General features: G+C 36.8%; 1 protein-coding gene across 10 annotated transcripts in view; it reads left to right on the forward strand.

Annotated features, from left to right (window-relative positions):
* The window catches only part of WNK1 (WNK lysine deficient protein kinase 1), a 153,995-nt gene that overhangs the window by 82,865 nt on the left and 43,968 nt on the right, over positions 1–27,162 (forward strand). For 7 of the 10 annotated variants that reach the window (XM_088141227.1, XM_088141225.1, XM_088141226.1 and 4 more), the window contains exons 8-11: positions 6,647–6,834; positions 24,155–24,226; positions 25,415–25,558; positions 26,074–26,538. In XM_088141227.1, the coding sequence (XP_087997353.1) occupies positions 6,647–6,834; positions 24,155–24,226; positions 25,415–25,558; positions 26,074–26,538 (869 nt within the window). Of the gene's footprint in view, positions 1–6,646; positions 6,835–8,745; positions 9,001–12,424; positions 13,646–24,154; positions 24,227–25,414; positions 25,559–26,073; positions 26,539–27,162 lie in introns of all 10 variants that reach the window. The other 3 variants (XM_088141231.1, XM_088141234.1, XM_088141232.1) reach the window with 2 other exon arrangements.

The following is a 27,162-nucleotide window of genomic DNA, read 5'->3' on the forward strand; positions in this document are numbered from 1 at the left end:
CTGGCCCTAACAGGATGGGAAAACAAGAAGGTCAACAGCCTCCCGGAAGGTGAAGGCCCTCCAAATCTCATGGGGGAGGCTATTCTGTAGGGCAGGTGCCACAATAGAGAAGACACACCTCCTTGGTCTTGCAAGATGACATTGTTTGACCTACAACATGACCACTTTGTCAGACCTGGTGAAACAGGCAGAAATTTCAGAAATAGGCAGTTCTGCGAGTACCCTGATCCTGTGCTCTGCAGTGCTTTAACACTGGTAGCCAACTCTTTGAGTTGCACCTGAAAGGGAGGAATTTGCTAAAATAGTTTTACTAATTTTATGCTTTTCACGGGTGATAGGAAAAGAGCAGAACAGATAGGCAGTATTTACAGGCAATGTAATGACTTGTCCAGTCTTAATCCTATTCTATTTTACAATACTTAACTTATCTTTCATTGAGAACTGAGTTTTTTTGACTGTTCATTTCAACTTCTCTGTAACTCAAAAACATTCAGAAGCATGAGAACAAAATACAGGGGAATACAGTTGTCTGTTTTCTTTAGAATATGTATATATTCTAATTCAGATAGTAAAGTCATTGTAAGTGTGGCTGAATATAACTGTTAGCTTACATTCCATCTGTTTGAGGGTGAAATAGGTATCATTGATACAAAAGGTTTGTGGGGACAGGATCAAGAGAAAAGAGTGTAAGTTGTGTAGGGGCTCATTAAAATTTCTTGGGAAACAAGAAGAAACAATGACCCCAACCCTGCTGGCTTTTTGTAAGTCCTTAAAGACCTGGCTCTGTACCCAGGCCTGGGGCCAGGAGTGTGTGCAAGGACTCATTTCTTGGTTAATTTAGCAATTATGATGTATGATTTATTCTTGGCTGCTATATATTTTAATTTTTGTATTATTGTAATAGTTCTTATTTTTTAAATTTTGTTCAGTGCCCAGAATCACTTGGTGAGATGGGTGGCCATACAAATTGAATAAATAAATAAGAAAGCAAAAATCTAAAGCTTGAGAGTAAGGAAGTGATGAGATGTATAGTTGATCTAAAGTGATTGTCTGAAGTTCAAAGCACGTTGCAAACATTATAAAGATTGTAGCTGAACAATTACCATGACTCTATATGACTGCAGTGCTGCTTTTGAGAGGCCATGTCCTGGATATTTTCCTGCCACTAAAGAATGGCAGCAAGTACATTTCTTTTTGGGCCTCTAGTGCTGATAAATGATTAAATACTACATTCTGTCATTGTGGCTTTTCTTTATAGAGCTTATTCAAGGAACCATAGTGAAGTCCAAGAATTGCCATAGATAATTTTTGCTTCTATAGGAGAGCGTTTAGATTGCCTGTGGAAAGAGCACTCAGATGGTTAAAACTCATATGGTGATCCCAGTTTTCTTTGATGTTGAAGATGTAGTTATTAATGCAATTGTTGTGTTTTCCATAACATCTGTGAGTTAAGAGGAAAAAGGTTTTTTTTGTTTTTTTTAGAAGAACCATACTTTACATGCAATTCTGTTTGATGCACTCACCAGAATCCCTATTATATTTTTTAATTTATTGGCATTTTTATACTGCACTAGTCTGAAAGATTCTGGGTTGGAAATGCAGCATAGAAACCAATAAAAACTCAGTATAAACATCAAGCAACATAATACATTAAATGGAAAAGCAATTCCTGATATATCCCAGAGTCATGCTGCATGTTGATGTATAATCCCAGGGTTGTGTTATATGGAGAAGTTTATACAGAGTGTCCATGTGTGTGTATGTTTGTGTGTGTGTGTACCTTTGAATTTTGCTTGGAAGCCTGAATCAATGCAGCCTTTTTGCTGCATTCTGAACTAGTGGCTTCCAGGTTGTCTTCAAAGAAAGCCCATGTAAAGTGTGTTGCATTGTGATCAGCACATGAGTTACTGTTGCCAGGGCTTCCTAGTCCAGATAAGGCTATAACTGGTATACCAACCTAAGCTGGGTAAAGTCTGTTCCTGCCACAGCTTCCATCTGCCAGCAGGATCCTCAAGTAAAAAAAACCTGATTGTTTAGGAGGAGTACAACCCCATAGAGAAAACCACTGGGATTTATATTTCTAGAAGACCAAGATGTTTACTGTCAGGCTTTTCCTGTAACCAATTAATAGGCACATAAGAATCCTGAACTTCTATTGTAGAAAAGTTAAGCTATCAGGAACAAATTCCAGCAACTGCTATATAGTATATCAAATGCAAGTTGTATCTGTAGTGAAATCAAGATTTTCATTCTTGTGCCTCTTTTTCCTGCCTGAGGTATGGAATAAGCTGGATAACCTATTTTGGACCAGAGTCCCAGTTTCCATATGTCTCTTATTTTGGTAATGGACAAATCCAATATTAAGTTGTTTTCCTCTGAATGCGTGATAGCTAACTCACAATTACTGATTGCCAGCGCCTCCATCCAAATAGAGTTTATTCTGAGCTTGTTTCTTCTTATCCAGTTTCTTACACCGTCCAGACATCAGTTCGAGACTTCTGCCGGTTACACCTTTTTTGCTAAATAGTAAATAGTTTCTTAATTAATAAAAATGTTCATCTTTCTTGACCAGATTGATAATGATGATACAAAAATACTTGAAAAGGATAGGAGACAGAGATTGGTCTTTGGGAAGGAAACAGACTTTAATTTTTATTGTCTGGGTTTAAGCCCATCTCTAGAAAGAGTTAATACAACAGGTCATGCTTATAGCTGGGGAGTTGGGTACTAATTTGCAGGTCAAATTTCTTTCCGGAGACAAAAGGCATGGTAAGAGTTATCTGGGTTTACTCTGTGATTTGATTGGAATAAATTGTAAAAATACCTCCTAGTATGCTTGCCTAGAGACTACAGTTACAAATATTCCCCTGGAGCTGATGAAGAGTGGTTGAATTACTAATGGAAAATTATTAAATATATCCTTGCTATTACTCAGTCTGTTTTTTTAATTGCAGGAAGAGTTTTTAAGAAATTCAAAGGACCACAGGCAGAAATCTTATACTACTACTTTTATTCAGATGATTTGAAGGAAATAATAACAATAACAACAGTAGTAATAGTAATGGCAGTAGTAGTATTAATAATGATAATGGTGGCATAAGTATAATTGATTTTGGAATGGGGAAAGTTTGGAACTGTATCCAATACCTTTCTAAGACTTTTCCTCCATTTTTTGTATATTGAAATCAGTGATCCAGTAAGTGGAGAAATACAAAATATTGAAATAAATTTTAGGAGTACAGGTGAAACTCGAAAAATTAGAATATCGTGCAAATGTTCATTTATGTCAATATGGCAACTCAAAAGGTGAAACCAATATATGAGATAGACGCATTACATGCAAAGCGAGATATGTCAAGCTTTACTTTGGTATAATTGTGATGATTATGGCGTACAGCTTATGAAAACCCCAAATTCACAATCTCAGAAAATTAGAATATTACATGACATCAATAACACAAGGATTGGAAATAGAACAAGATCGGACCTCTGCAAAGTATAAGCATGCATATGTACTCAGTACTTGGTTTGGGCCCCTTTTGCAGCAATGACTGCCACAATGTGGTGTGGCATGGGTGCTGTCAGCTGTGGCACTGTTGAGGTGTTATGGAAGACCAGGATGCTTCAATAGCGGCCTTCAGCTCCGCTGCATTGTTCAGTCTCATGTCCCTCATCTTTCTCTTGGCAATGCCCCATAGATTCTCTATGGGGTTCAGGTCAGGTGAGTTTGCTGGCCAATCAAGCACAGTAATCCCATGGTCATTGAACCAGGTTTTGGTACTTTTGGCAGTGTGGGCAGGTGCCAAGTCCTGCTGGAAAATGAAGTCAGCATCCCCATAAAGCTCGTCTGCGGAAGGAAGCATGAAGTGCTCCAAAACCTCCTGGTAAATGGCTGCGTTGACCCTGGACTTAATGAAGCACAGTGGACCAACACCAGCAGATGACATGGCTCCCCAAATCAACACAGACTCTGGAAACTTCACACTGGACTTCAAGCATCGTGCATTGTGTGCCTCTCCATTCTTCCTCCAGACTCTGGGTCCTTGGTTCCCAAATGAGATGCAAAAGTTGCTCTCATCAGAAAAGAGGACTTTGAACCACTGGGCAACAGACCAGCTCTTTTTTTCTGTAGCCCAGGTAAGACGCTTCTGACGTTGTTTGTTGTTCAGGAGTGGCTTGACAAGAGGAATACGACATTTGAAGCCCATGTCCAGGATCCGTCTGTGTGTGGTGGCTCTTGATGCACTAACTCCAGCCTCAGTCCACTCCTTGTGAAAGTCCCCAACACTTTTGAATGGCCTTTTCCTGACAATCCTCTCCAGGCTGCGGTCATCCCTGCTGCTTGTGCACCTTTTTCTACCACACTTTTCCCTTTCACATAACCTTCTATTGATGTGCTTTGCTACAGCACTTTGGGAACATCCAACTTCTTTTGCAATTACCTTTTGGGGCTTTCCCTCCTTATGGAGGGTGTCAATGATGGTTTTCTGCACAACTGTCAGGTCAGCAGTCTTTCCCATGATTGTGATTCCTACTGAACCAGCCTGAGAGACCATTTAAAGGCTCAGGAACCCTTTGCAGATGTTATGGATTCATTAGCTGATTAGAGTGGGACACTTTGAGCCTAGAATATTGAACCTTTTCACACTATTCTAATTTTCTGAGATTGTGAATTTGGGGTTTTCATAAACTGTACACCATAATCATCACAATTATACCAAAGTAAGGCTTGACATATCTCGCTTTGCGTGTAATGCGTCTATCTCATATATTGGTTTCACCTTTTGAGTTGCCATACTGACATAAATGAACATTTGCACGATATTCTAATTTTTCGAGTTTCACCTGTATATTCCACTAATTAGTTTTGTTGCCTTATATGAAAAGTATTGCTCCATCTGATAATTTCAGATACTAAAACTTATTTTGAATGCTTCCTTTTTCATAGTGGGGCAGTTGTCCCCTAAAAATATTCTAAGCAAGCTATTTCTGCAGTTACAGTAAAACCTTGATAAGCGAATTTCCCATAAGAAATAATGGAAACTCAGATGATTCGTTCCACAACCCAAAAATATTCATATCAAAATGATTACAATACTGTAATATAATACAAAATAATAAAGAAAATACACAATATAAAGAAAAATCAAACAAATTAACCTGCACTTACCTTTGAAAATCTTTGTGGCTGGTGTGAGGGAGACAAGAGAGAGGAGGGTTATTGTGTAGGATGACTTTCACTATCACTAGCTTGGGAGATGATCACCCACAATCCTGCAGAGAGAGAGAGAAGAACCATTGGCTCAGTTGTGATCATGTGACGTTTGGTGTCACGTTCTACTCGTATTGCAAGACATTGCTCGTTTATCAAGTTAAAATTTATTAGAAATGTTTGCTCATCTTGCGAAACACTTGCAGATCAAGTTATTCGCAATCCAAGGTTTTACTGTATTAGCAAAAGAAAGCATTCTCAGGCAGCGTTCAGAATGAGTGGTTCTGGGAAGCAAAGAGGAACAAATGGCTGCAGCGTTTGCCTTCAGGATGGAATATGAGTTGTTGACTAAAATATGGTGAAAACAATTATCTGGTTTTATGACCCAAAACAATTATTGATTATCTGTTGTAAAGGTGAGGAGCTGCAGTATGGTAGAGATCTGCAAATCAGAACATATTAACAGGTTTTTTGATGTATGACTGCTCCTCGAAGTTCCAGCCATCGCAGCATCCCCGCAGTCACATGATCATGATTTGGGTGCTTGGCAACTGGCTCACACTTACGACAGTTGCAGTGTCCTGCAGTCACATGATCACCATTTGCCACCTTCCCTGGCAGCTTCTCACAAGCAAAGTCAATGGGGAAGCCAGCAGGGAAGGTTGCAGGTCACTCTATTAAGTCCCCCCCCACCTTCCTGCACATGTGCCCTGCTGCACCATCCACTCCCTGGCCTTCCTGCACATGTCTCATACTGCACCATCCATACCTTGGCCTTCCTGCACGAGCGCCATGCCACAGCACCCCCCTCCCAGGGCCTCCCCCAGCCTCCCCCACCCCCCAAGGCACCCCCACACTCCTTACCTGAGATTCCCACCACTTCCCATTTAACAACCTGCACAGGATTGTCATTGCTAAGCAATGTGTTCCTGTGATGTTTCACTTTATGACTGTATCACTTAGCAACAGCAATCCCGGTCCCAATTTCTGTCATAACCCGAAGACTACCTGTACTGTATTAGGTTGCATGGTAGTAGGACTTTGATACTGTGTTTTGTTCCTCTATTATGTCTGTTTTTCTAGCAATTTTGGTTGGGAATAAAATACAAACTATGGATAGTATTTGCTGTCTTAAGTAATTTATTCAAAATGCAATAAATAAATAGGCGGCTTAATAGTCTAAATTTTTCCGTTTCTGTGTGCTGTCTTCCTTCAGCACATCAGTTTTTAAGTGCTACAATTCTTGCTGAAATATTCTACCTGCTTCTGTTGTTTTAGGTTGCAGAAAAGACTGGAGAGAGAGAGAGAGAGAGAGAGAGAGAGAGAGACTAACATTGAATGCAATCTACTTACATTCCACACACTTTCAAAACTTGAACTTGCCATGAGATTATGAACCTGTATCTAAAATTTCTGTTTGTATTGTGTTTACAGCTGATGGCACAGTTGACAGTGGCCAGGGTTCATCTCTCTTTAGTGAATCATGTGTGAGTAGCCAACAGACTGCTTCCTTCGGTTCCCAGCATGAACAGTCTCTTCCAACACTTCCAGCCTCAGGATATGCAGTTCCTGTTGGTCAGCCACAGTCACAACAGCCTGGAGGATACCAGACATCTACGGCGGTAAGCACAAAATTAAGCAGGAAGGCGAGAACTCTGGAATCTTGTTCTGTTCCCCTGGATTTGTTTAGAGTTTAAATTTGCACCCTGAGGTTTGATCATAAGTAATATAGAAAAACTGTGTGCAAGCCTGTTGATTGCCTTTCTCTATCTCTTTAAGAAAGTAAAGCATAGTGAGCTGGGTGGGAAACATTTGCTAGGAACAGTAACATTCGCACACGCAGGGGGTGTTTGAAGCTGTTTTTAGTTTCAAGCATTGTTGAATTGCAGATGGAGTAAAACTTGTGAGATGCAGTTTCTGACTAAATGATGACATTTATAAAAACATGTGTTATGTGAATGTGTTGTAAGTTTTCAATTGCAGCTAAACAAGGTAAGAACTATTAACTGTTACAGAATGCTGCATGCAACCACATCAGTTTTAAGTGAACCCTACGTCTCCATTTATTTATAGCTTCCTTTTAATTGCTTATGGGCACAGTTACCTTTCCCACTTCATCTGTTCATTTGTGTTACCCTATAATTTGTATGTTTTTCTGCTGGTTTTCAGAGCTGACATTGGGGGTCTTCTAGAAGATCTTACCTCCTATTCTATTCATTATGCCTTTTTATTATGAAAAAATGCTGCTTGTGGAGTCTGTACTGATAAAAAATGTAACTGGTCATGGAATCTGACCCATAGCTAGAGGTTTCAACATTTGGATAATGATGATATATTCATTTATATCACATTGATACAGGAAGTTAGAGAAGTAATCCTTTGCTAGAAGAGAAATGATGCCATACATTTCAAATGCACTTATGAAGGCTTGTGCCCTTTTATCCCATGATTAAATGCAACGTTTGGCATGAATAATTTTAGTTCCTCTGTTTCAGTTCAAAAATACTGTTTAGACAATAACCCATTAAGTAGTCTTCACATGCATTGCTTCAAGATTCAATAATCATAAATAACACTAAAAGTATGTTAATAGTTCTTCTGAGCAGGCCAGTGTCAGGTTGAAAATCTGAGCAGGCAAATTCAAATTTCCAGAAAAAAAAGTCATCCAGTCTGTTCTGGAAGTTACAGTTTTGAGGGAGTCTCAGTGGGAGAGATGACTTGGGAAGAAGATAATTAAAAAAAAAAAAAAAAAACTAGAAAAGTGTTTGATGGGAAGAAAAGAAACTGGCTTCTGGAAGAGCTACTACATAATTTTAAAAAAGACTAAGATGGTTCGATCAATAAAATAAGTAAATTATCAGTTACTTTGGGGATGTAAGCAGATCATAGCATCTTTGTTTTCTAATGAACTCTTCTACAACATTGTTCACTTGTCATATTTGTTTTTAATCTTAAAATGTGAACATGTGCAGGTTATAATGTGAATCACTATTTTGTGTCATATAATTATTAGCTGAATAAAGTTTTAGAGAGATCCTGGCAAAGCATTATTTAGGAAACCATTCCAGTTCAAAGAGAATGAACTGGAATGAAGAAAAGAAGTGCAATTTTAGGGAAAAAAGTTACTGGAGACAATTATATTAACATTTAATTGTTAACACTTGGAAGGAAGATCACTTCTTCATTAAGAGCTTGTTTTCTGTGCCAAAACAGAGTAAACATCTAGTGGATCCCTTAAACATAACATTCTGATGGAATCAGGAGCTTGGAACAGATGCTTTCTTTCTACATATACTGTTTGTAAACGATTTTGTAGTAGGAGACTTGGTTTTAATGGAATTTAATAGTCAGAGGAAAACCTGAAAGTCCCTAAGGTACACATAGCATCTTTGTGTGCAATGTCTCTGTCAGGTTTCTTCATACCCCTATCTGTAATAATCAGTATCAGCCTTCTGCCCTGAATATGTGTCCCTGAGTTTCAGCTCATTAGTCATGTCATTTATGTTCATTTCTTTTTGTTTGTTTTTTCTTAGCCTCAACGTGGCTGTAGCATGTCAGTTTGTGCTTCCCCTCTTTTCCCCTTCCCTTCCTCCCCAGTTCCTCCCAGTGCTCCTTCCACTCCGCCATTAGCGTTGTCTGCATCTCTTTCTTCTTCCTACCTTCGGACTGCCCCGCAGGAAACCTTTGGTGAAAAGCTTTCCAAAGCCCTGGAGAGTGTCCTGCCCATGCACATCACCTCTCCATGCAACCACCGGCGTTCCAGCCTGCCTTCCCTCTCTGTCAGCCCTGTATGTCACTCTCCTGACACATTAAGATAAGTTACCACTAAATACATCCTGGCTTCATTATTAGATAAGGATGAAAAAGGGACCATGGTTACTCTGTGCTATTGGAAAGCTAATTCCTCTCCTTCCTAAAGTTGGAAATTAATTTGATCAAAGCTTCAGGAAAACACTTAAAAGTGCCACAGAATTTATAGGACCAATCTGAAAATTACTGTATTCTTACACTTTTGAACATTTTCTCAGTTTCATCTTTGGATAATAACTAAGGGTAAAGGTAAGCACTACAGTCGATTCTCATTATTCATGGATTACATAATTGCAAATTCACTTACTTGCTAAAATTTATTTGTAACTACAAAATCAGTACTTGTTGCACTTTTACAGTGATTCATGGACATGCAGAGCGGTGAAAAATTTGAGTCGCCCAATATGCACTTTACTAGCTGTGATTTCAGTATTTGCTAATTCAGTGTTTGCGGCGACTTTACAGAGCATAATACTGTGAATAATGAGAATCCTCTGTACCAGGTTTCCTGGCAGCCACATGGACAGCTTTTCTTGGCACAATAGGGAATGGTTTCTCATTGCCTTTTTTCAGGGTTTTTTTTTTTTTTTTTTTAACATCCCAGTCTAGCCTACAGCCCTGGGATTTCCTGGTAGTCTTCTATTCAAGTACTATTCAGGTGTAATACAGCTTAACTTTTTTTTCAGAATTGGCCAAAATCAGTTAGGTGCTTCCACCTGCTATATGTTAGTAATTCTGAAAGTAGCATTTATTTATTTATTTATTATTCAGTCAATCAGTCTATCAATTTATGTGGCTACCCATCTCAAACAAGTGACTGGGTGGGTAACAACCACAGCAGCAACAAACCAGCCCCCCAAAAGATTATTTATTTATTTAATTAATTAATTAATCAGATTTGTCATTGCCCATCTCATGAAATGACTCTGGGCAGTTTATAGCAAAAATTTGCAGCCAAGATTAAAAACAAAACAAAACAAAAAACTGTCAATAGAGATACTATAAAAATATTTTGACAAGTTTACAAAACTAATTCACAGGATCCATCAAACATGAAGTCTGTTACATAAGTGTGTCTAGGTGTGTGTATATATATATATATATATATATATATATATATATACATGTGTATGTGTGTGAGTTCCTTTTCCTAAGATAATTGGATTTTTTTTAAATAAAATCAATTGGAGGAGCAATTAAAATAATCAAAATTGCACGAAGGAAGTGGAAAATAGTAAACATTACCCCTATAGAGATCTACAACAAATAGGGCCTGTAACAAAATATTGTACTATATATTAATCCTCTGATGCATGCTGATTTTTTTAAATCACAAAATGCATCATTTTATACTTATTTGCACTGAAGTATGTTTGCCATAATGATTTACTTACTATGTGGATAACCTTTGGAGGCATTTTGCTTTAATCACCTGTGTAACTTTTGTCTGTAAACTTAATAATTTCATTATTCACTCCTAACTTCAAGTCATTTATGAAGAAGTTAAAATCATGTATATATTTAGCTTGTTTCAACCACAGCAGTCTCACCAAATGATTCTGCATATGTGTGTGAAAACCAATTACCATTTAAGAGAAATAACAGCTTTCCTCTTGTAAGCATTATGAACAAACATATCATGTAGTTGCAAGATGCTGAACTTGATTCACAAGAGCTTTACCTTTACCTTCAGTTGCTACCCAGAGATTAAACAGGAAATCCATTACTGTCCTCAAGTAGGATTAAAAATATCCAGTGAGTAAAATATTCTACACTGGGAGTGGCCCTGGTGTCCAATATGGCACAAAAGAACAGGGCTTAAGGAAGAGGATGCTTCTACTCTTCCTGAAGCTTCTAAGCTGACAGTCCTGGTTTAAGATTTGTATTTCTACAAGCCTGTGCTTTGTTGTATAACAGATACAGTCTTATACCAGTTTCTTTCTCCTTTGGTCCTTACTGCCATAATTGATGTTAAAATGTTCTAAAGTCTTTGGGCTTAAATGTTTTAATTTGGCAGTACTGTCCAGAGTTAGATTTGAAGTCAATTTTAGATTTTGTTTGTGGCATATTAATACTAAGCTTAGCTCTAATAAATAATAATACACACAATTAATAATGGTTTTATGATAGGAGCATTTTGAGCAGGGATAGGGAAACTCAGTCTAGGAGTCTGCCTGATAATCCAGCCCATGCCATTTACAGTATATGTGACCTTCAGGGCCTAAAGAAAGGTGGTATATGGGAGATGATGGAAGCAACCATCCCTGCTTCTGCTTGGAATGATAACACTGCTTATCTTATTTAACATTTGATGAAAGGTATAAGCAGTTCTATCTCTAGAAACATTGCATTTAATTAGCAGCATATTGGAGAGACACAGTACGAAAGAAGCAGAGCTTCGTATAGGCAATGGAAAAAAGGCAAAAGTAGTTTTTTAAGTATCATCTGTTCAGAAGGCAACTACTTGCGCCATTAACATGGGGGCTAGAAAAGAATCACTCCCAACACTCATTTTTGTGGGCTTCAGGAAAAGTAGAAGCATCTCTGGGTAGCAACTGAAGGTAAAGGTAAAGCTCTTGTGAATCAAGTTCAGCATCTTGCAACTACATGATATATTTTCTTGGCAAAATACAGAAGTGATTGAAATTAGTTTTTTAGGTAAGGAGAGGAAATTAGAATCACTTTCCTACAGTACAGGAAAATATTTTCCTCCGTTCCCAAAGAATATGTAAGACTAATTGTAACTCCATATTTTTACTATGTCATATGAGAATTTGCTGCTGCTTTTCCAGAATATTTGGGATTTTGATACAGTGGTCTCAATTTATCTCATCAGTATAAAGAAGAAAGACTGAGCATTTTAATCTTTTAGATATTGGAATGTGTTTGAGAGGGAGTTTTATAGGAGATAACATATCCATTCTGGAATAATAAAGTGCAAGGCTTGACAAATGTAATCCATTTGTAATAACTAGGTGTTGGAGGTGTGAAAACAGTGAATAATCTGTAGGCTTTTATAGACAATTAAGCTTTTACTTGTTTGCAGTTTAAAAGCAGAGTCTCTTCCTACTTAATTATTTCTCAGGAGGTGTGTTGCAAAAAGAAGTATGGATTAAGAAATAACAATGGAATTAAAGCAAGTCTTCTAACAAAATATCTTTGTCTTAATAAAAGGTGATGGTTGGAAAAGCAGCTTCTAACAAAAGCAAATACTCCTATAGACAACAATCTCTGCCATGGATGTATTTAATGGGTTTGTATAACACTCAAAACATTTTGTGTGTTAACTATGAACTAGGTGTAGCTATTCTATAAGGTTACTAAAGAGAGCTGCTTATTGAGCTGAAATGGTGATATGTTTCTGTAATGTCTGAACTGCTTGTCTTGTTCATGTCAATACAGCCTCAGTCCATGATGCATCCGTATGGGGGAACCCCAACATTCCTAGATTCCCAAGTAATTTTTTCAACCGTTCATGAACGGCCAGTCTCTTTCTCACCACCACCCACCTGCCCTTCGAGGGTGTCCATTTCTCAACGGCGCAAAAGTACTTCTATCCTTGAAGCCCAAACTTGCCACTTCCAGCCCTTGTTCAAGACTAGTCAAAACTTACTTATTCCTGGTGGTAGTCCAACAGTTTGGACACCAGAGACATTAACGACAATGAGCACAACTGCTCATAAATCCACAAGAGAACACATTCAGACTAACACTGTGTTGAAGTCGGCTCAAACATCGAGTGATTACAGACCTGGACAAGCAACTTCCAAGGATGCTACAAACACGTTGACCCAAGAAGCACTATATTTAGTGGGCATGTGCTATCAATCTCAATTACCTGAACACTATGAGACAATATCCTATAATGCTCAAAGGACTGAGCAAAACTTGCTGCAGGCTCCTGAACAGAGAAATGTACAAGGTGACCCTCTTCAGAATTCTGCTTTTGAATATCAAACAGGGCAGACATTTTTGGCAAGACAAATTCAAAACTTGAGATTGGATTCTGGAATGAATCCATTATTGCCAGTATCCAGCCTATCAGCCCCATTGAGTGCAGATGCCACACAGATGAATTTTCATCCAGTCTTTGTTCCACATTCTGCGCCTGCTATACTCACTCACAGTGGGGATGGTCAAACAAGTTGTGTGTTTGAGTTCCATGTTCAAACTCCCAGTGTAACTGCAGGAGAAAGTACAACTTTATCTCAGTGTCTTTATAGAAATCGTTACAGTTCCACAGATTTTAACCAGGAGGAGTCTACTCAAACAACTTTACAGCCTGTTCGTCTTCAGCCTGTAAAAGAGGAACAGTGTAACTATATGAGTTCTGAGTTCATGATGAGTCAAGGCAGTTCTGTTCTCCACAGCTGGCTGGAAGGTAGCCAAGGGTATTCCAGTGACTCATCACAGTTGACTTCCTCAGATACTGGTGATTTTCTGTCACCCCCTCCCAGTGGGACATCCGCATCATGTGCCACAGATTTTTCTTTTTCTGCCTCCCAAATGGCTCAGAAGGTATTGCCAGATTCACAGATCTTCATCGGCTTTCCACAGGGAACTTCATCTGAAAAGGCACTCTCTGCATTGGTTTCAACAAGATCATCTGCACTCTATTCTCAGGTTACCAGAACAAATGCTTCCAAATTTTCTTGGGTTTTTAGTGTTATCTTGACACTATAGTGTGAGGTTCCTTACATTCCTTTCTCCCTTCCTAAGATACTCTGATACTGAAGGACAAAATTGTTTCTCCAAAAATGTGTTGGCTGTTGAAACCAGGTCCTATCTTATTAGGAACATTCTTCAGTGGGACCAGTATATGTAGTGTACATTGCTAGTTAGTAAACCTTGGTTGTAGGGCTGTGCAATATGGTAAAAAGTTATTCCTTTATTGCATTAAAAATCCTTTTTTTTTTACTTATCTGATGCTCAGTTTGGATGCTCAGGTAAGTGAAATTCCCAGCCTGTTTTCACCCCCTGAAAATGTAAAACTCTGGAAAGCTTGGATGTTTTGAGAGCTCTTAAAAGCACTCAAATTAAATATCCGTGTTTATTTTATATAAACAGAAATCTAGTGTTTCCTTATTCAGGATGTATAGTAAGATTGTTTAATTTAAAATTAATAGGAGTAGAAATGATAGTTCACATGTGGTGGTTATACAGAACAGTCAGGTATTTTGATCTTTGGTAAAGTAAGTAAATGCGGTGGCGCAGCGGCTTAATGACGCTGAAAGTTGCCGGCCAGAAATGGCTGACGCTTCGGCAGTTCGAGTCCAGCCTTCGCGCTAAACAGGGTGAGCTCCTGTTTCCTCCCCAGTTCCTGTCAACCCAACAGGTCGAAAACTCACGTGAGTAAATAGATGGGTACTCTCACTCCGGTGGGAGGAAAAATGCTGGCAGCGCCTTGCACGGGAGTTGGGAGCAGTTGCCGGTAAGCGCGAAACCGCGCTCGCCCGAAAAGGGCGCTAAGCAACGGAAACCCCGCCTCCTGCGCTCGCCAGCTGGGCTCTGCTCTAGGAAGGAGGCTCTGGCAAACCACTTCCGAAACAATTGCCTTGAAAACTGCAAGGACTCGTCCAAGCAGTCACTGCAGGGTCAGTAATGACTGAGCGCAGACCAAAAAAAAAAAGTAAATGTGCTATTAATCCTTAATATTTACTTATATAAAATTCAAGTCAACAAACCACTATAAAAGTAATTAGGAGTAAGTCCCATGAAACTCAATAAGAGTTATTTTATAGAGAGAATTGCACTGTTATTCATTTTATCTTTTGAGGCTACACTCTGATACAGGCGTACCTAGGACTAAGCTCACTAAATAACATGTGTCTGTCCTATAAATAAATATGAGTAGAATTAGTCTGAAAATATCATATGTGCGACATTGTACAATTTTAGAAGCTAAGCTATAAATTATATACATATACTCAAATGTAAAATTGTCAACTTTAATAAGAAAATAATTTTTTTCTCCCCCAGTCTTCCATTTTCCAAGATTCCCCCTCCCCCAGCTTAAACATTTCAGGAAGTTTTACACCTCAACCCATAATTGCCCCTCATAGAAGATATGCATGAGCAGTAAGAGTAATTACACATGGGAGTCTGCCCTATCCTTTCATCCCTCTCCTTGATTAAACTAAACTAGTTGCTGATCAGTGTGGTCAAACTGTGACAATGAGACATTGTAGCACCACAGAAATACATAAAACCTGCTTAATCAAACATTAGCTGAAAGAGAAAATGGAACTGTATCATAATGAAGTGTGAATCGTACAATCTTCAGCTCTTTGAAAAACTACATAAAACAGGAAATTATAAACATAGATAATAAATCTGATATCCCCCCCCCAAAAAAAAACTGGACTATGATATGAGATTTCTCATATGGAAGGAATAGCATGGAAAATTTATAATAATAAAAGCTTCGTCAGAAAAATGTCCAGAAAACAAGCTTTTGTAAGACAATTGGCAAAGAAGGGTGATAAGGGTTTTTAATTATGCTCGGTATATGAAATGCACATATGTACTTAAACTATTCTAAAGATCTGCTTGTTTCTTAGCCTTTTTGATTAGCCATTAGGATGGCATAAACTAATAAATTGCTTAGAGCATGATTAATAGGTCTGCCATATCAGAGCTGCAAAACTCTGGAGAACCACCAGATAGTAGCAAAAAGTAGGAGTGAATTTCAGCTCTTTGCTTTTTTATTTACTTGAATATACAGAAATAAAGGACAAACAGGAAAAAAGGACAAAAGCATATTTTGATACACATTAAGAAAATAGCTCGGTTTTTAAACAGATAATTAAACATTGACTCACAGTGTTATATTGGTAAATCTTTTTGTTATGCCAGTAAAAAGGAGTTAAAAAGTAGAGAGTGACCATTATAATTGATCCAAAATTGTAAATTTTGGGGCAGTATTGCTTTGTTACCATCTAGTGTTGGTCTGGATTTTTCCAGCCCAGGTTTGATTGCCTGAATGGTTAATAAGCTACTTGATAGCTATGAAATCAGTGAGGGTAGATCAGTAGAATGCATCCTTGTCAGTTGTTATTGATGGATATTGGACAACGCTGTATATAAGTTGAAGAATCTTTTAAGGCTGTGGATTTGATATGTTTTGTACAACAGAACTAGAGGGCTTGGTAGAATGGAAGGCCTAGGTTCAAATACTTAGCTCATGAACTCGCTAAGTATGCTTAGGCAAGTCATACTTTCATACACAGACCTGCTGTATAATCTATTTAGAAGGCTATTATAAGAATTAATGAGATATTTGTGAAGTGCTTTAGAGTATTTAAAACATCATGTACATGTCAATTATTTATGTGTCTTGTGTGTTTTTGGAAACAAAGTTCAAACTTTCAATTAAACCATTTTAGTAACCAGAGCAAAACTACTGATATAAAATACTGCCATTTCTGTACTCCAGAAGTAGGCAGCATGGTGCCTGTGAACACAATATGCTCTTAGACACTCTTCTTGATAGTAACCAGCCTCCCTGCATTACTTTTTTTCAGATTATTGTCATTAAAAAGAAAAAGAAATGTTCATGCTGTGAAGGAACTAGGAGCCTTTTACATTATTTGTATTTCCAAGAATGTCTCTAAAGTCCACAGAGGTCCCATAAGTTGTATTCTTAGAAAATTAAAATGGAAGTTGGATTCAGTCCAGTCATTCATTTGGAAACATGTCACACACCCTAGAAAAAGACAAGTGTAAACTGGGATAGTAGAAAATATTCAGGGAAGAGTAATTACAGAATGTGGTGTGAGTTACCATGCTAGTTAGTCATCTGGTAAAAGGTTATTTGTGACGAGCCAGGCCTGTATGGCAAACCCATATGTGCAAACATATGCATACGTGTTCGTAACGCAATTCCAATTTGAGTAAGCGACATTATGTAAAGTGCACAAAATAAGTGAGAAATATTAAGCAAAATACATTAAAGATATGAGATAAGAGAAAGGAAATGGAAATAGAGCTAAAACCGGGTTCCATCAGCACTATTGACTTTATTTTTCTATATCTTTCTATCTTTGCAAATTACCTTTTACTTCTAGCACCTCCATACACTGTCGACTGTTTTTGAACATCTCAAATTGCTCTTTTTGAGGATCTTATTGACTCTATCCAACCATGACTTTCTCAGTTTTCTTCTTCCTCTCTACCCATTCCCTCTTCCTGCATGTATTTGGTTTGTGATTCAGACCTAATTCATTCTTTCTGCATAATGAAATCATCTCAATGTACTTATTTTAAACAGGGCATTCACTTTAATATTTAGTCCATATTTATTAGCTATTCATTCTTGACTCAATCTGCTGACATGCCCAGTGTACTTCAGTATTCCAAAATGGGCAGGAGCATCATCTTATGCATAGCCATTTTTGCTTCTTTTTAAGATTTTTCCATCCATTGGTAAATATTTTACCAAGGTACAACAAAAACAGTATCAAAGGCAGGGAAGATTCATACATAGCTTTAATACATAAAGAGGAGAATGATCCAAAGAAACCTCAGTCGTATAGACCAATTTCTCTATCAAATGTGAATTATAAGTTATTCACCACTATATTAGCTGAGTGTAAAGAAATGCATTCCTGAAATTATACATATAGACCATGTAGGTTACTTTCCAAAGAGAAAGATGATGGATAACTGCAGGCTTGTTATAAATGTACTAGTATTTATTAATAATAATAAAAAAGAAAGCAGTAATATTTTTAGATGTGGAGAAAGCCTTTGACAACTTGGAATGGTCTTTTCTACTTGAGGTTCTAGACAAAATGAATCCTGGAGAAGGATTCAAAACATGGGTGGGAACCATATATCATGGCAAACAGCAAAGATCACAGTGAACGGAACACTCTCTACAAGCTTCTTAATATGTAAAGGCACAGGAGAAGGGTTTCTCCTTTATTATTTGGGATCACTTTGGAAGTCCTTGCAGATGAGATCCGAAAAGATAAGTAATTGCGATCAAAATTCAAGGAGAGGAATAGAAGATAAAATACTATCAGATGATATAATACTAACAATTATGCAACCACAAAGCTCCACATGACAGTTGATGAAAGTAATCAAAGAATTTGGCTGTACTTCCAAATACAAAATCAATTTTAAAAAACCTAAGATAATAAGGGATTTAAATTCTAAAGAAAAACAATTTGAAGAAAAAAAAACTCCAGACTGGTTGTGAAATAACAAAAGATCCAGTGAAATGTCTAGGATTCTTATTTGGTAGGATGCAATAAAGATATATTTGAAAACAATTATAACAAACCATGGAAAGAAATAAAACAAGACCATGAAAGGTAAAAAGTTTAAAACTTTCTTGGCTAGATTCATTGTGACCATTAGAACGAATATATTACCCAAGTTGAATTTTTTTATTTCAAATGGCACCAACTCCAATTTCAGACAAAAATTTCAGACTGGCAAAGAACAATTAATAGATTTATGTGGAGTGGGAAAAAAAGCAAAAGTAAACACCAAAATCTTGCAAGACTCAAAAGAAAGAACCAGACTAGCATTTCCTAATCTTAGATTGTATTTCAGAGCAAGTTGTCTATTATAGATAATAGAATGGATAAAATGTCTGTATAGTAGAACATCATTGGATAGAAGGAACAAGCCTAGCTAATGGACTTTATAGGTTTCTATGGTATAAAGAAACAAAAGAAGAAAAGAATCTGAAGGGAAATATTGTAAGACAAAGTTCATTAAAAATCTGAAATCTTTTAGAAGCAAGGATAAGTCTGGAAGTCTCACCATGAGCATCACCATCAAATGCTTTTTATCCTAAGGACAACTATAGTATGAAAGATGTAATCACATAAGTGAATATGATATATTTAGGTTCAGGAAACAGATTAAAGATACAACAAGAAATGCTTCATGAAGGAAAGAATCTACCAAGGTTAATGTATGTACAAATAACTGGAAAAATAAAAAGCGATCTTAAAAAAGGAGAGACCTTGGCAAAGATGACAGACTTTGAAAGACTAATACAAAACCAAGATTACTTATTAGGTTGTATCTATAAATTATTACTGAAATATGATGCAGCAAGAGAACAAATAAAAAAATTGCATGATAAAATGGATGCAAAATCTCAAAGAAGTGATCACAGAGGATCAATGGAAAGTGGACTTCCTGGGGAAGGTGGTGGACTGAAGACAGCTCCATGTAAAGCAGAGCTGACATCCACAGACTTTAATAAGGAGCCAATTAACATATTGGCTCCTACTATCATATCTGGATAAAAGAGAGAGACTGCAAGATTGCCCAAACTGTTTCTCCTTACCATTGTTCCTTTTCCTCACTGAGAGACTGCAAGACAATGATCTCAGGTGTGTGGGGGGGGGGGATCAGGAGGCGGGAAAATCTCCATAATTGCTGAAGCTGCAAATGGAATCTTTTTTTAAAGGACACTGTTCTTACACTTCCCTTGCTACCTATCTTCTAATTGCCTATTAGCTGCTTCAAAGAAGTTAGACACCTGCAAAGAGACAAGGCTGGAAATAGCCAGTGGGTGCCTTCAATCTTTAATATAAGAGAATGAAGATTTATTTTTATAAATTTTAAGAACTTAAACAACAAAAAGCAAGACAAGATTTTGGCTATAAAAGGCTTTTAAATGGATTAAGGGCTCTGAAAGCATTGGAAATTGGACTTTGAATATTAAGACTCTGAAATTATTGTTATGCATTATAATTGCATGTTATGGGAAAGAGAAATTGTTTTTGAGACCAAAGATGTAATAAGTAATTTAAAATGGTGTTTAGAGACATCTTTGAGGAACTGCATTGGGATATTGAATCAATTATGTCAGCGATGTTGTGTTTTTCTGAGAACAAGTTGTTCTCAGAAGATGTTACAGAACAAGATGTGCAGCAAAAATTATCCAAGGAAAACATGGATGAGAATCTGAATAAGAACTTTTCAGCAGATATAAAGGAAAGACTGGATGAGAATGTGAAAATTAAGAAGGAAATAAAAATGATAATCCTAGAGAGCAATTGGAATAATTTCTTTTTGTTGGAGTCATAAGAGAGATTGTTTAAAGTACTGAAGAAAGTTCCAACAAAAGTTAATTACCATCTGAATGGATTACAGAAAAAGATTGTTCTGTATAGAAGGAAAAAAGAATATAAAATCGGTTTATTCGACCAGAGATAAAATGGGACATGTTGGCTGGTTCTTTTTGGCTTTGCAGATATCTTAACTGGAAAAAAACATGTGCTACAGTGGATTTGTTTATACTTAATAAGGTGTTTATGTTCTTTCCTTTATTATTATTTTATGTACCTTAATTTCATAGTACTCAAATTGGCTTTGTATTTAATTGTCTTTTTACTTAAAGTAAGGAAGTTTGATCTTGTTCTCCTTAAAGGAGAACCTATTTCTCTCTGTTATGCTAAATTTTAGTCTTTTGTGGATTTGCTTACAATTTAAGTTGAGATATGGAATGTTTATCCCAGAATAGGATAAGTTGTTATTTAGGGTAAAATTGTTGTGTATTGGAGCTTGTCTTTTGTAAAGAAGAAATAGTCTCTTTTTATTATGTTAAACCTTTCTTTTACTTTGTTTTTATTGGGATATTGAGACCATTTTATGCCTTTCAAATGGGATTTGTTTTAGCTAAGAGTGGAGATGTGGAATGTTATATATGTTAACTAATGTTAATATTTTAGAGCTCTGTTTGGACTTTTTGCTGAGAATTGGATAGAAGAAGTTACTTGATTTGCCTATTGTTAAGAGATGGGTATGGGATGAAGAGTTGTATATTAGCTAAATAAGAAGAGGCGAAGAGATTATGGAATTGTTTATACTTATCATATAGGGTGGGGATGAGGGTGGGAAGCTGCTTTCTTGGGGGGAAGGGTTTTTTTGTTTTCTTACAGTTTTTTTTTCTTCTTTTTTCTTTGCTTGTATTCCTTTATTCTCTCTAAAACTCTTAATAAAATTATTAGAAAAGGATCAGTGGGAAGAGTTTTGGAAAAATAAAATTTACTCCAAGCTATAATTTAAAGGAAAATTAATATGAATGTTTTATAGATATAGGTATATAACTCTGTTGATGATTGCCAAGACAGACAAATCATATAGTAATAAATGCTGGGAATACCATGACAAAGAAGGAATGTTCTATCATATGCAAAAAAGTTCAAAAGTACAGGAAAGAAATATATCAAAACATTCAGAGAATTTTGAAAGTAAAATTTGAATTGACATCAAAAATATTTTTAGGAATGATTCCAGAGAGTATAAATGAAAAGTATGACAATTTATTGAGTTATATGCTGATGGTGGCAATTTTGGCCTATTTTGGAAAAGAGAAACCTTGCTGGCAATATAAGATTGAGAGACCAACTTTGGAGAATATGTAGCAGTGGAGAAATTGACTATATATATATTCACAACCAAATTCAAGTATGCCTTTCAGTGTACTGTTATCATTTCCGTTAAAATCTCTAAATACTCTTTACAGCATTCCCTCAGTTCAGTTTCATCCCAGATCATTTCACTTTTATTTTTATCCAAGTCACTCTGTCAGAAACTCCATGTCTAATCCATTTCATCCACTTCCTCTTGCACTTTACCATTCCACCAAACATCAATTTTCATACTTCCCATAAGTATAGTTTCTCCACCATCTCCAGCACTCTACAACATAAAATTCTTTTTACTCCATTCCAAGCAGCTTCTACGTCCTTTCCTCACATCCACTTACTATCCATTCTATTGGGAAATTATATGCTCCTTTTTGATATAGGACTTGTATTTTTTCTTCCTTCAGTTGTTACTCTTGTTTCTTTTACTACTTTTTTTAATGTCCATTTTCCCCTGATCCATTCTTGACCGTACCAAAAAATGATTGATCCTACATTCAGAATATCTAATCTCCTTCCATCCTCCACTAATTATCTCATCTTTCATCATAAACAATCAAAGCAGTCATGTTTGTTGATTTATTCTTTTTCCATATATATATGCATGAATAGACATGCTTAACCAAATATTTGAAACAATCCTTTTTTTAAGCTGTCTGACAAAACAATCACTATTCTCATTCATCTTTGGGTTTGGAATTAGCCCAAACACTTTTTCTGTACTCTTGTTCCCATCTGCCCATTCACTGCACTTAACAAGATTATTTTTCTTGTGGATTGTATTAATTCAGAATGTTATACCATTTTTCTATAGTTATCCCTTCCATTATCATCTTTCACATTCATAACATATTGTCACCAATATATGAATCCCTTAAGCTTAGATGACACCAATTCATGCATTTGATATTCATTTCAGTCCTTTCATGCATAAACCTACACCTTTAATTTCCTGCATGAATTCAGCAATATCACTTACAATATCAGACTATTTTCATTCTAATCTATTATATCCTTCCTCTTTCTCTTAGTTTCACAAACATGCAATGTACTTGTTCTGCTTTCTGTCCTGTTATTTACTAACGCTTACTCTTTACCATTTAATCCTCTAGATTCCAAGCCAAAATTTTCCATATGTTATGGCAGTTGCCAAATATTTAGCTCTGCTTCCATCATGCCTTTGGTCAATCATGATTTTCAATAATGCTTTTTAATAAGATAAAGAATGTGGAGATTATATTACCTGCCTTGGTTGTACCTGTGCCTCATGCAATGTTATCTGCTCATGGTAAGGACAGTACCAGACAGTTTTTCCATCTTGTGGCAGCATGCCATAAGTATAACCAAGGCCCAGTTTTACCTCAAGTATTCTCATTATTTTCTGTGTAAGGTAGGATCTTTAATGTAAGACTACCTTGCAAGCCAGTATATGGTTACAGCCAGTATAAATACATGTAGTGTATTTGTATACTCAAGTTGCATACCCGAATATATACACTGGTCCCAAACATTATCTGTCCCTCCCTAATCACTTTGTATTGTTGATTTCTGTCTTGTTGCTATTTCTTGTGGTTCTAATAAGGTCTGTGATGTGGAGTGCGTGTGTGTGTTTTGTTCTAAGAATCTTGGAAAATGAAATTAAAATATGAACAGAATTAAGCAAATTCTGTATCATGGAAGATATAGAAGATGGTTAAATAATTATCAGGGCATATATTGGAAGGCATTTCAAGAAACAGTAATTTTTTTTCTCAGGATGACTCCAGAACTGTGTTCCATATTTCCCCCTTAACATAAGGTTTTGAACACTATATGCTTGATTAATGAAAGTCCCTATCTTATATTCCTACATTTTCAGCTTACGTAAAGGATACCCACTTCTTCTGTATAGCTCTCCAACCCTATTCTGTCTTGCCACTGTTGTATTACAAACCTTAACCCTGATTTTTCTTTTTTGAACACATTCATTTTTCATTATATATTGAGATACAGTCCAATACATAATACACATTTCATTATGATGGGAATGATTGCAAAGATGGTCATTGCCATTCCAATTTAAATTTTTTTATATCCATTCATAACTGCATTGTTTTGATTTTGCTTGCTTACTCATTCAAAATTTGAAGTTACTAACCATTGGCTTTGGGTGCTTTTTCTGAAAAACAGCTGATCCTTATCCTTGAGAAATTTCTAATAAGGTTCTTTGATTAGCCTAAATTTGGCTAGAAAATATAGTTACTTTACATAGCTAGCCTTCTTTGTTTTTCTGAGTGCCTTCGGTATACCTAACTTAACTCAGCATTTTGTCTTCTTGAGTGGTAGAGTAGGTTGATATAAATCTTTGAAAAACTGAAGAAAGATTAAACTTGTAGAACAGAAATTTGTCATATAGCATTTTTCCTGTAGAAATTGAGTATGTACCTATTTCCAGCATAGGCTTTTTTTTTTTTTTTTTTGGTAAACCCCACCCTCCAACACACTGCATTCTTGTAATACTAGTAACTGGGTTGATTCCTGGAAAAAATGCATCTGCTTTAAAGTATTGCAGATGGGTGTGGTCTGAAGCACCTTTTAGACAACTGGAATTACTGCATAGCCCTAATTGATTTAAAAAAAAAATGCTGTTCTGTTTCAAGAGAACTATTACTTTGGGTCATTATTGTTCCAGTGTTCCCAATACAGAAACTGATGAATAGTCTGATTCTGAGTCTCTTTCCTTTATATGCAGATGCAAGGGCAGTCAGCCTCAAATGATTCATCAGTGAGCACACCATCACAACTTCTGCAGCAAAATCAACTGGTAATGATGAATGATTGTTAGCCATATAATTTTGTAGATTGAGTGATATCCAGCAAAGTATTTTCATAGCATTTTCAGTGTTTTTCTTCTGGCTCGATACTCTAGATTCAGAAAATTGATATAGCGGATATGGAAATGAATTTAGGAACTACTAACAACCAGTAATTCTAGGTTTTGCACATTTTTTCACTGTTGACTCAGAAATAAATATTTTCTACAAGTAGTCCTCGCTTAATGACCATTTGTTTAACGACAGTTCAAAGTTATGATCACCTTGGAAAAAGTGCTTTACGACCTGTACTCACACTTAGGACTGTCACAAACCATCGTGCATGCCCCCGCAGTCACATGGTTGTGATTTGTGACCTTTTTTACGTTGGTTGTTCAGCAAATCGCCTGGCCATTAAGTGAAACATGTGATTGTTAAGCGAATTGGGGGAAAAAATCCATTAGGGAAGCTGGATTTGCTTAACGACCACATGATACGCTTAATGGCCATTGTAAAAATGGTCATAAAATTGGGTCCGGTCACATGGTGACTCGGTCCCTGTCGTTGTTGTTGTTAAGCGAAAACTACCTGTATTTAACTCCACTCTTGCTTTAGTATTTTCACTTTCCTTAGACACAGCAGCCAACAGGGTTACTTGGCCAGTCACTCCCTCTCAGCACTTTCAGCCCTAATTAGCATCAGGTTCTGTGACAAGCCAGCAGATAAACAAAACCCCTAATTGCATCACGCATTGATAGTTTTGCTGCAAGAACTAGGCAAGCAGAAACAAGTATACGCATGCCAGACAAGCATTAAGAAGAATAACAACTGATTTCAATTAAATGCGAAGTTGGTTAATTCAGCTATTAACCAAACAGGAAACCTGTTCTGAAGTTGAAAAAGGAGGACTTCATCTTCCTAAATTTATTTGACTATGAATGTTAATGTCCAAATGAGTTTTTAGAATACTGGTTGCCTCTAAATGTTGAATTACAATTCCAAATAACCCCGACGTTGAGGAGTCCAACAGTATTTGAGGATCAGTTGCATTTTAGTGCTCATTGCATTTTAGTGTCAGTATGATTCCTCCTTCCCATGGAATCCATACTTGCACACCTATTCCAAATAGGGTGGTTTTTTTAATGTAATATTTCTGGATAAAGTGCTTTTTCTTTTCTACTTCATTTCTTCCATTATAGACTACCCAGCAGCCAGCCACCTCTCAGCAGACTGGGCAATACCAGGTTCCACAGCCATCAGCTTCCACTGGAGCTGCTCCATTACAGCCAGTAACGCAACAAGCACAAATAATGCCTATGCCTCAGGTACCTGCTGGGACACAGGTAAACTACAACTTGGTGATTTCTAGGCCACCATCCAGGCTTTCTAAAGTTTAGAAATGTACTTTCATGTGGATAATAAATACAGAATATAGATAACAGAAATATATTGCCTAGAAGAATATAGTAAAGGTGCATTAACTAGCATAAGGGACATCAATTTATGAAATGGGAAGACTTGCCAGCATGAGTATGGACATGATCTAAAATTCTGTAATAGGCTGGTTTTTGAAAAAGGTGAAATACATTTGGTGTGTATAATTTTGAAACTATACCTGGGTATATAACCTGGAACCAACAGCTCAATAATCTAATACTGAACATTCCTTAAAAAATTGCTGCTTTCTCCTTTACTTCTTGGCCAAGAAACCTTCCTGCTAGTCTACCAAATATATTTTTATGCTCTCTTGCTAAGTAAAATGTAACTATTTTTTCTTTCTTGGACTAATGCAGTAAGAACATGCTTTTTGCAACCCTGCTTCTTAAAAATCTATCTCTATTTTTCTTTACCTCCCCAGCTTCCTGTTTCCCAAACAGTGCCGATCATCCAGGGTGAATCACAGTTACCTATGGGAGCACCTTCCCTTGCTCAGTCTTCAGCTGCCCCAGTCATGTCTCATTTCCTCTCAATGGGACAGCCCATACAACCCCCGCTTCTTCCACAGTTCTCAGCCTCTCAGATGCCCATACAAGCACCTCATGTGTCTGTGGCCCAGCCGTGCTTCCCATCTCTATCCATTTCTATGGCAGCTGGCATTAACCAGCCATTGCTTACTCTGGCTACATCTGCTGCAGCAGCTGCTATTCCTGTGGGCTCAACTGTTGTTCCTAGCCAGCTTCCAACTCTCCTGCAGCCTGTGGCTCAGCTGTCCAGCCAGGTGCTCCCACAACTTCTTCAGCCAGGTGTTCAATCCATGGGTTTACCTTCTACTCTGGGACAAACTGCTGAAGTACCACTTCCAGCTACAGATGCTCTATACCAGGTATTTTGGGGGTCAAGCAAGAGTCCCTCTCTGCAATCTTATAAGTTCCCCCCATGTTTTAATTCCCATGAAGAATCCTGAGTGTAGCAGCTATGCTTTACTTGGAAGAAGTATAAATAGAAAAAGATAATTTATCAGCATACATGGGAATCTTCTGATTTAAAACTAAAATCTGTATCTAAGAACTGGAGCCTTTTTTAAAAAAAATGTGATGCTTTTATTTTAAGAAGTAGCATCTATTATTATTTTATTAATAGTGTTAAAAGTTAAAAACTTAGAAACTAAAATTAAAAGTTCCAAAAATTAGTTTAATCTCTACACACCATCTCATGCTTAAATATAAGGAGGGATGTATCATAATTCAGATGCTTCATTAGAATTGCTTGAAGCAAGTGATAGGTTGCTAAGATGAATTTTTGAAATTTTGGCCGATCAGTTTTCAACTACTGAACTAGAAGGTACATTTGACTTGGAGAACAAGCAAGATATAGTTTTGGTTGGTTGGTTTTTTGTTCTGTAGTGCTTTCCATTGCAGTTCACCTTGTGAACATCTGTTTAGCATATTCTTTCTAATTTTAGAATATGAAAATCCTGTTTGCTTGCCATGTGCCATAGTACTTTTGT

Source organism: Python bivittatus, unplaced genomic scaffold (genome assembly GCF_059951505.1).
Source record: "Python bivittatus isolate LINGU-HERP-01145 unplaced genomic scaffold, Pbiv_v1 ctg000330_np1212, whole genome shotgun sequence".
In the NCBI taxonomy this organism is placed as follows: Eukaryota; Metazoa; Chordata; class Lepidosauria; order Squamata; family Pythonidae; genus Python; species Python bivittatus.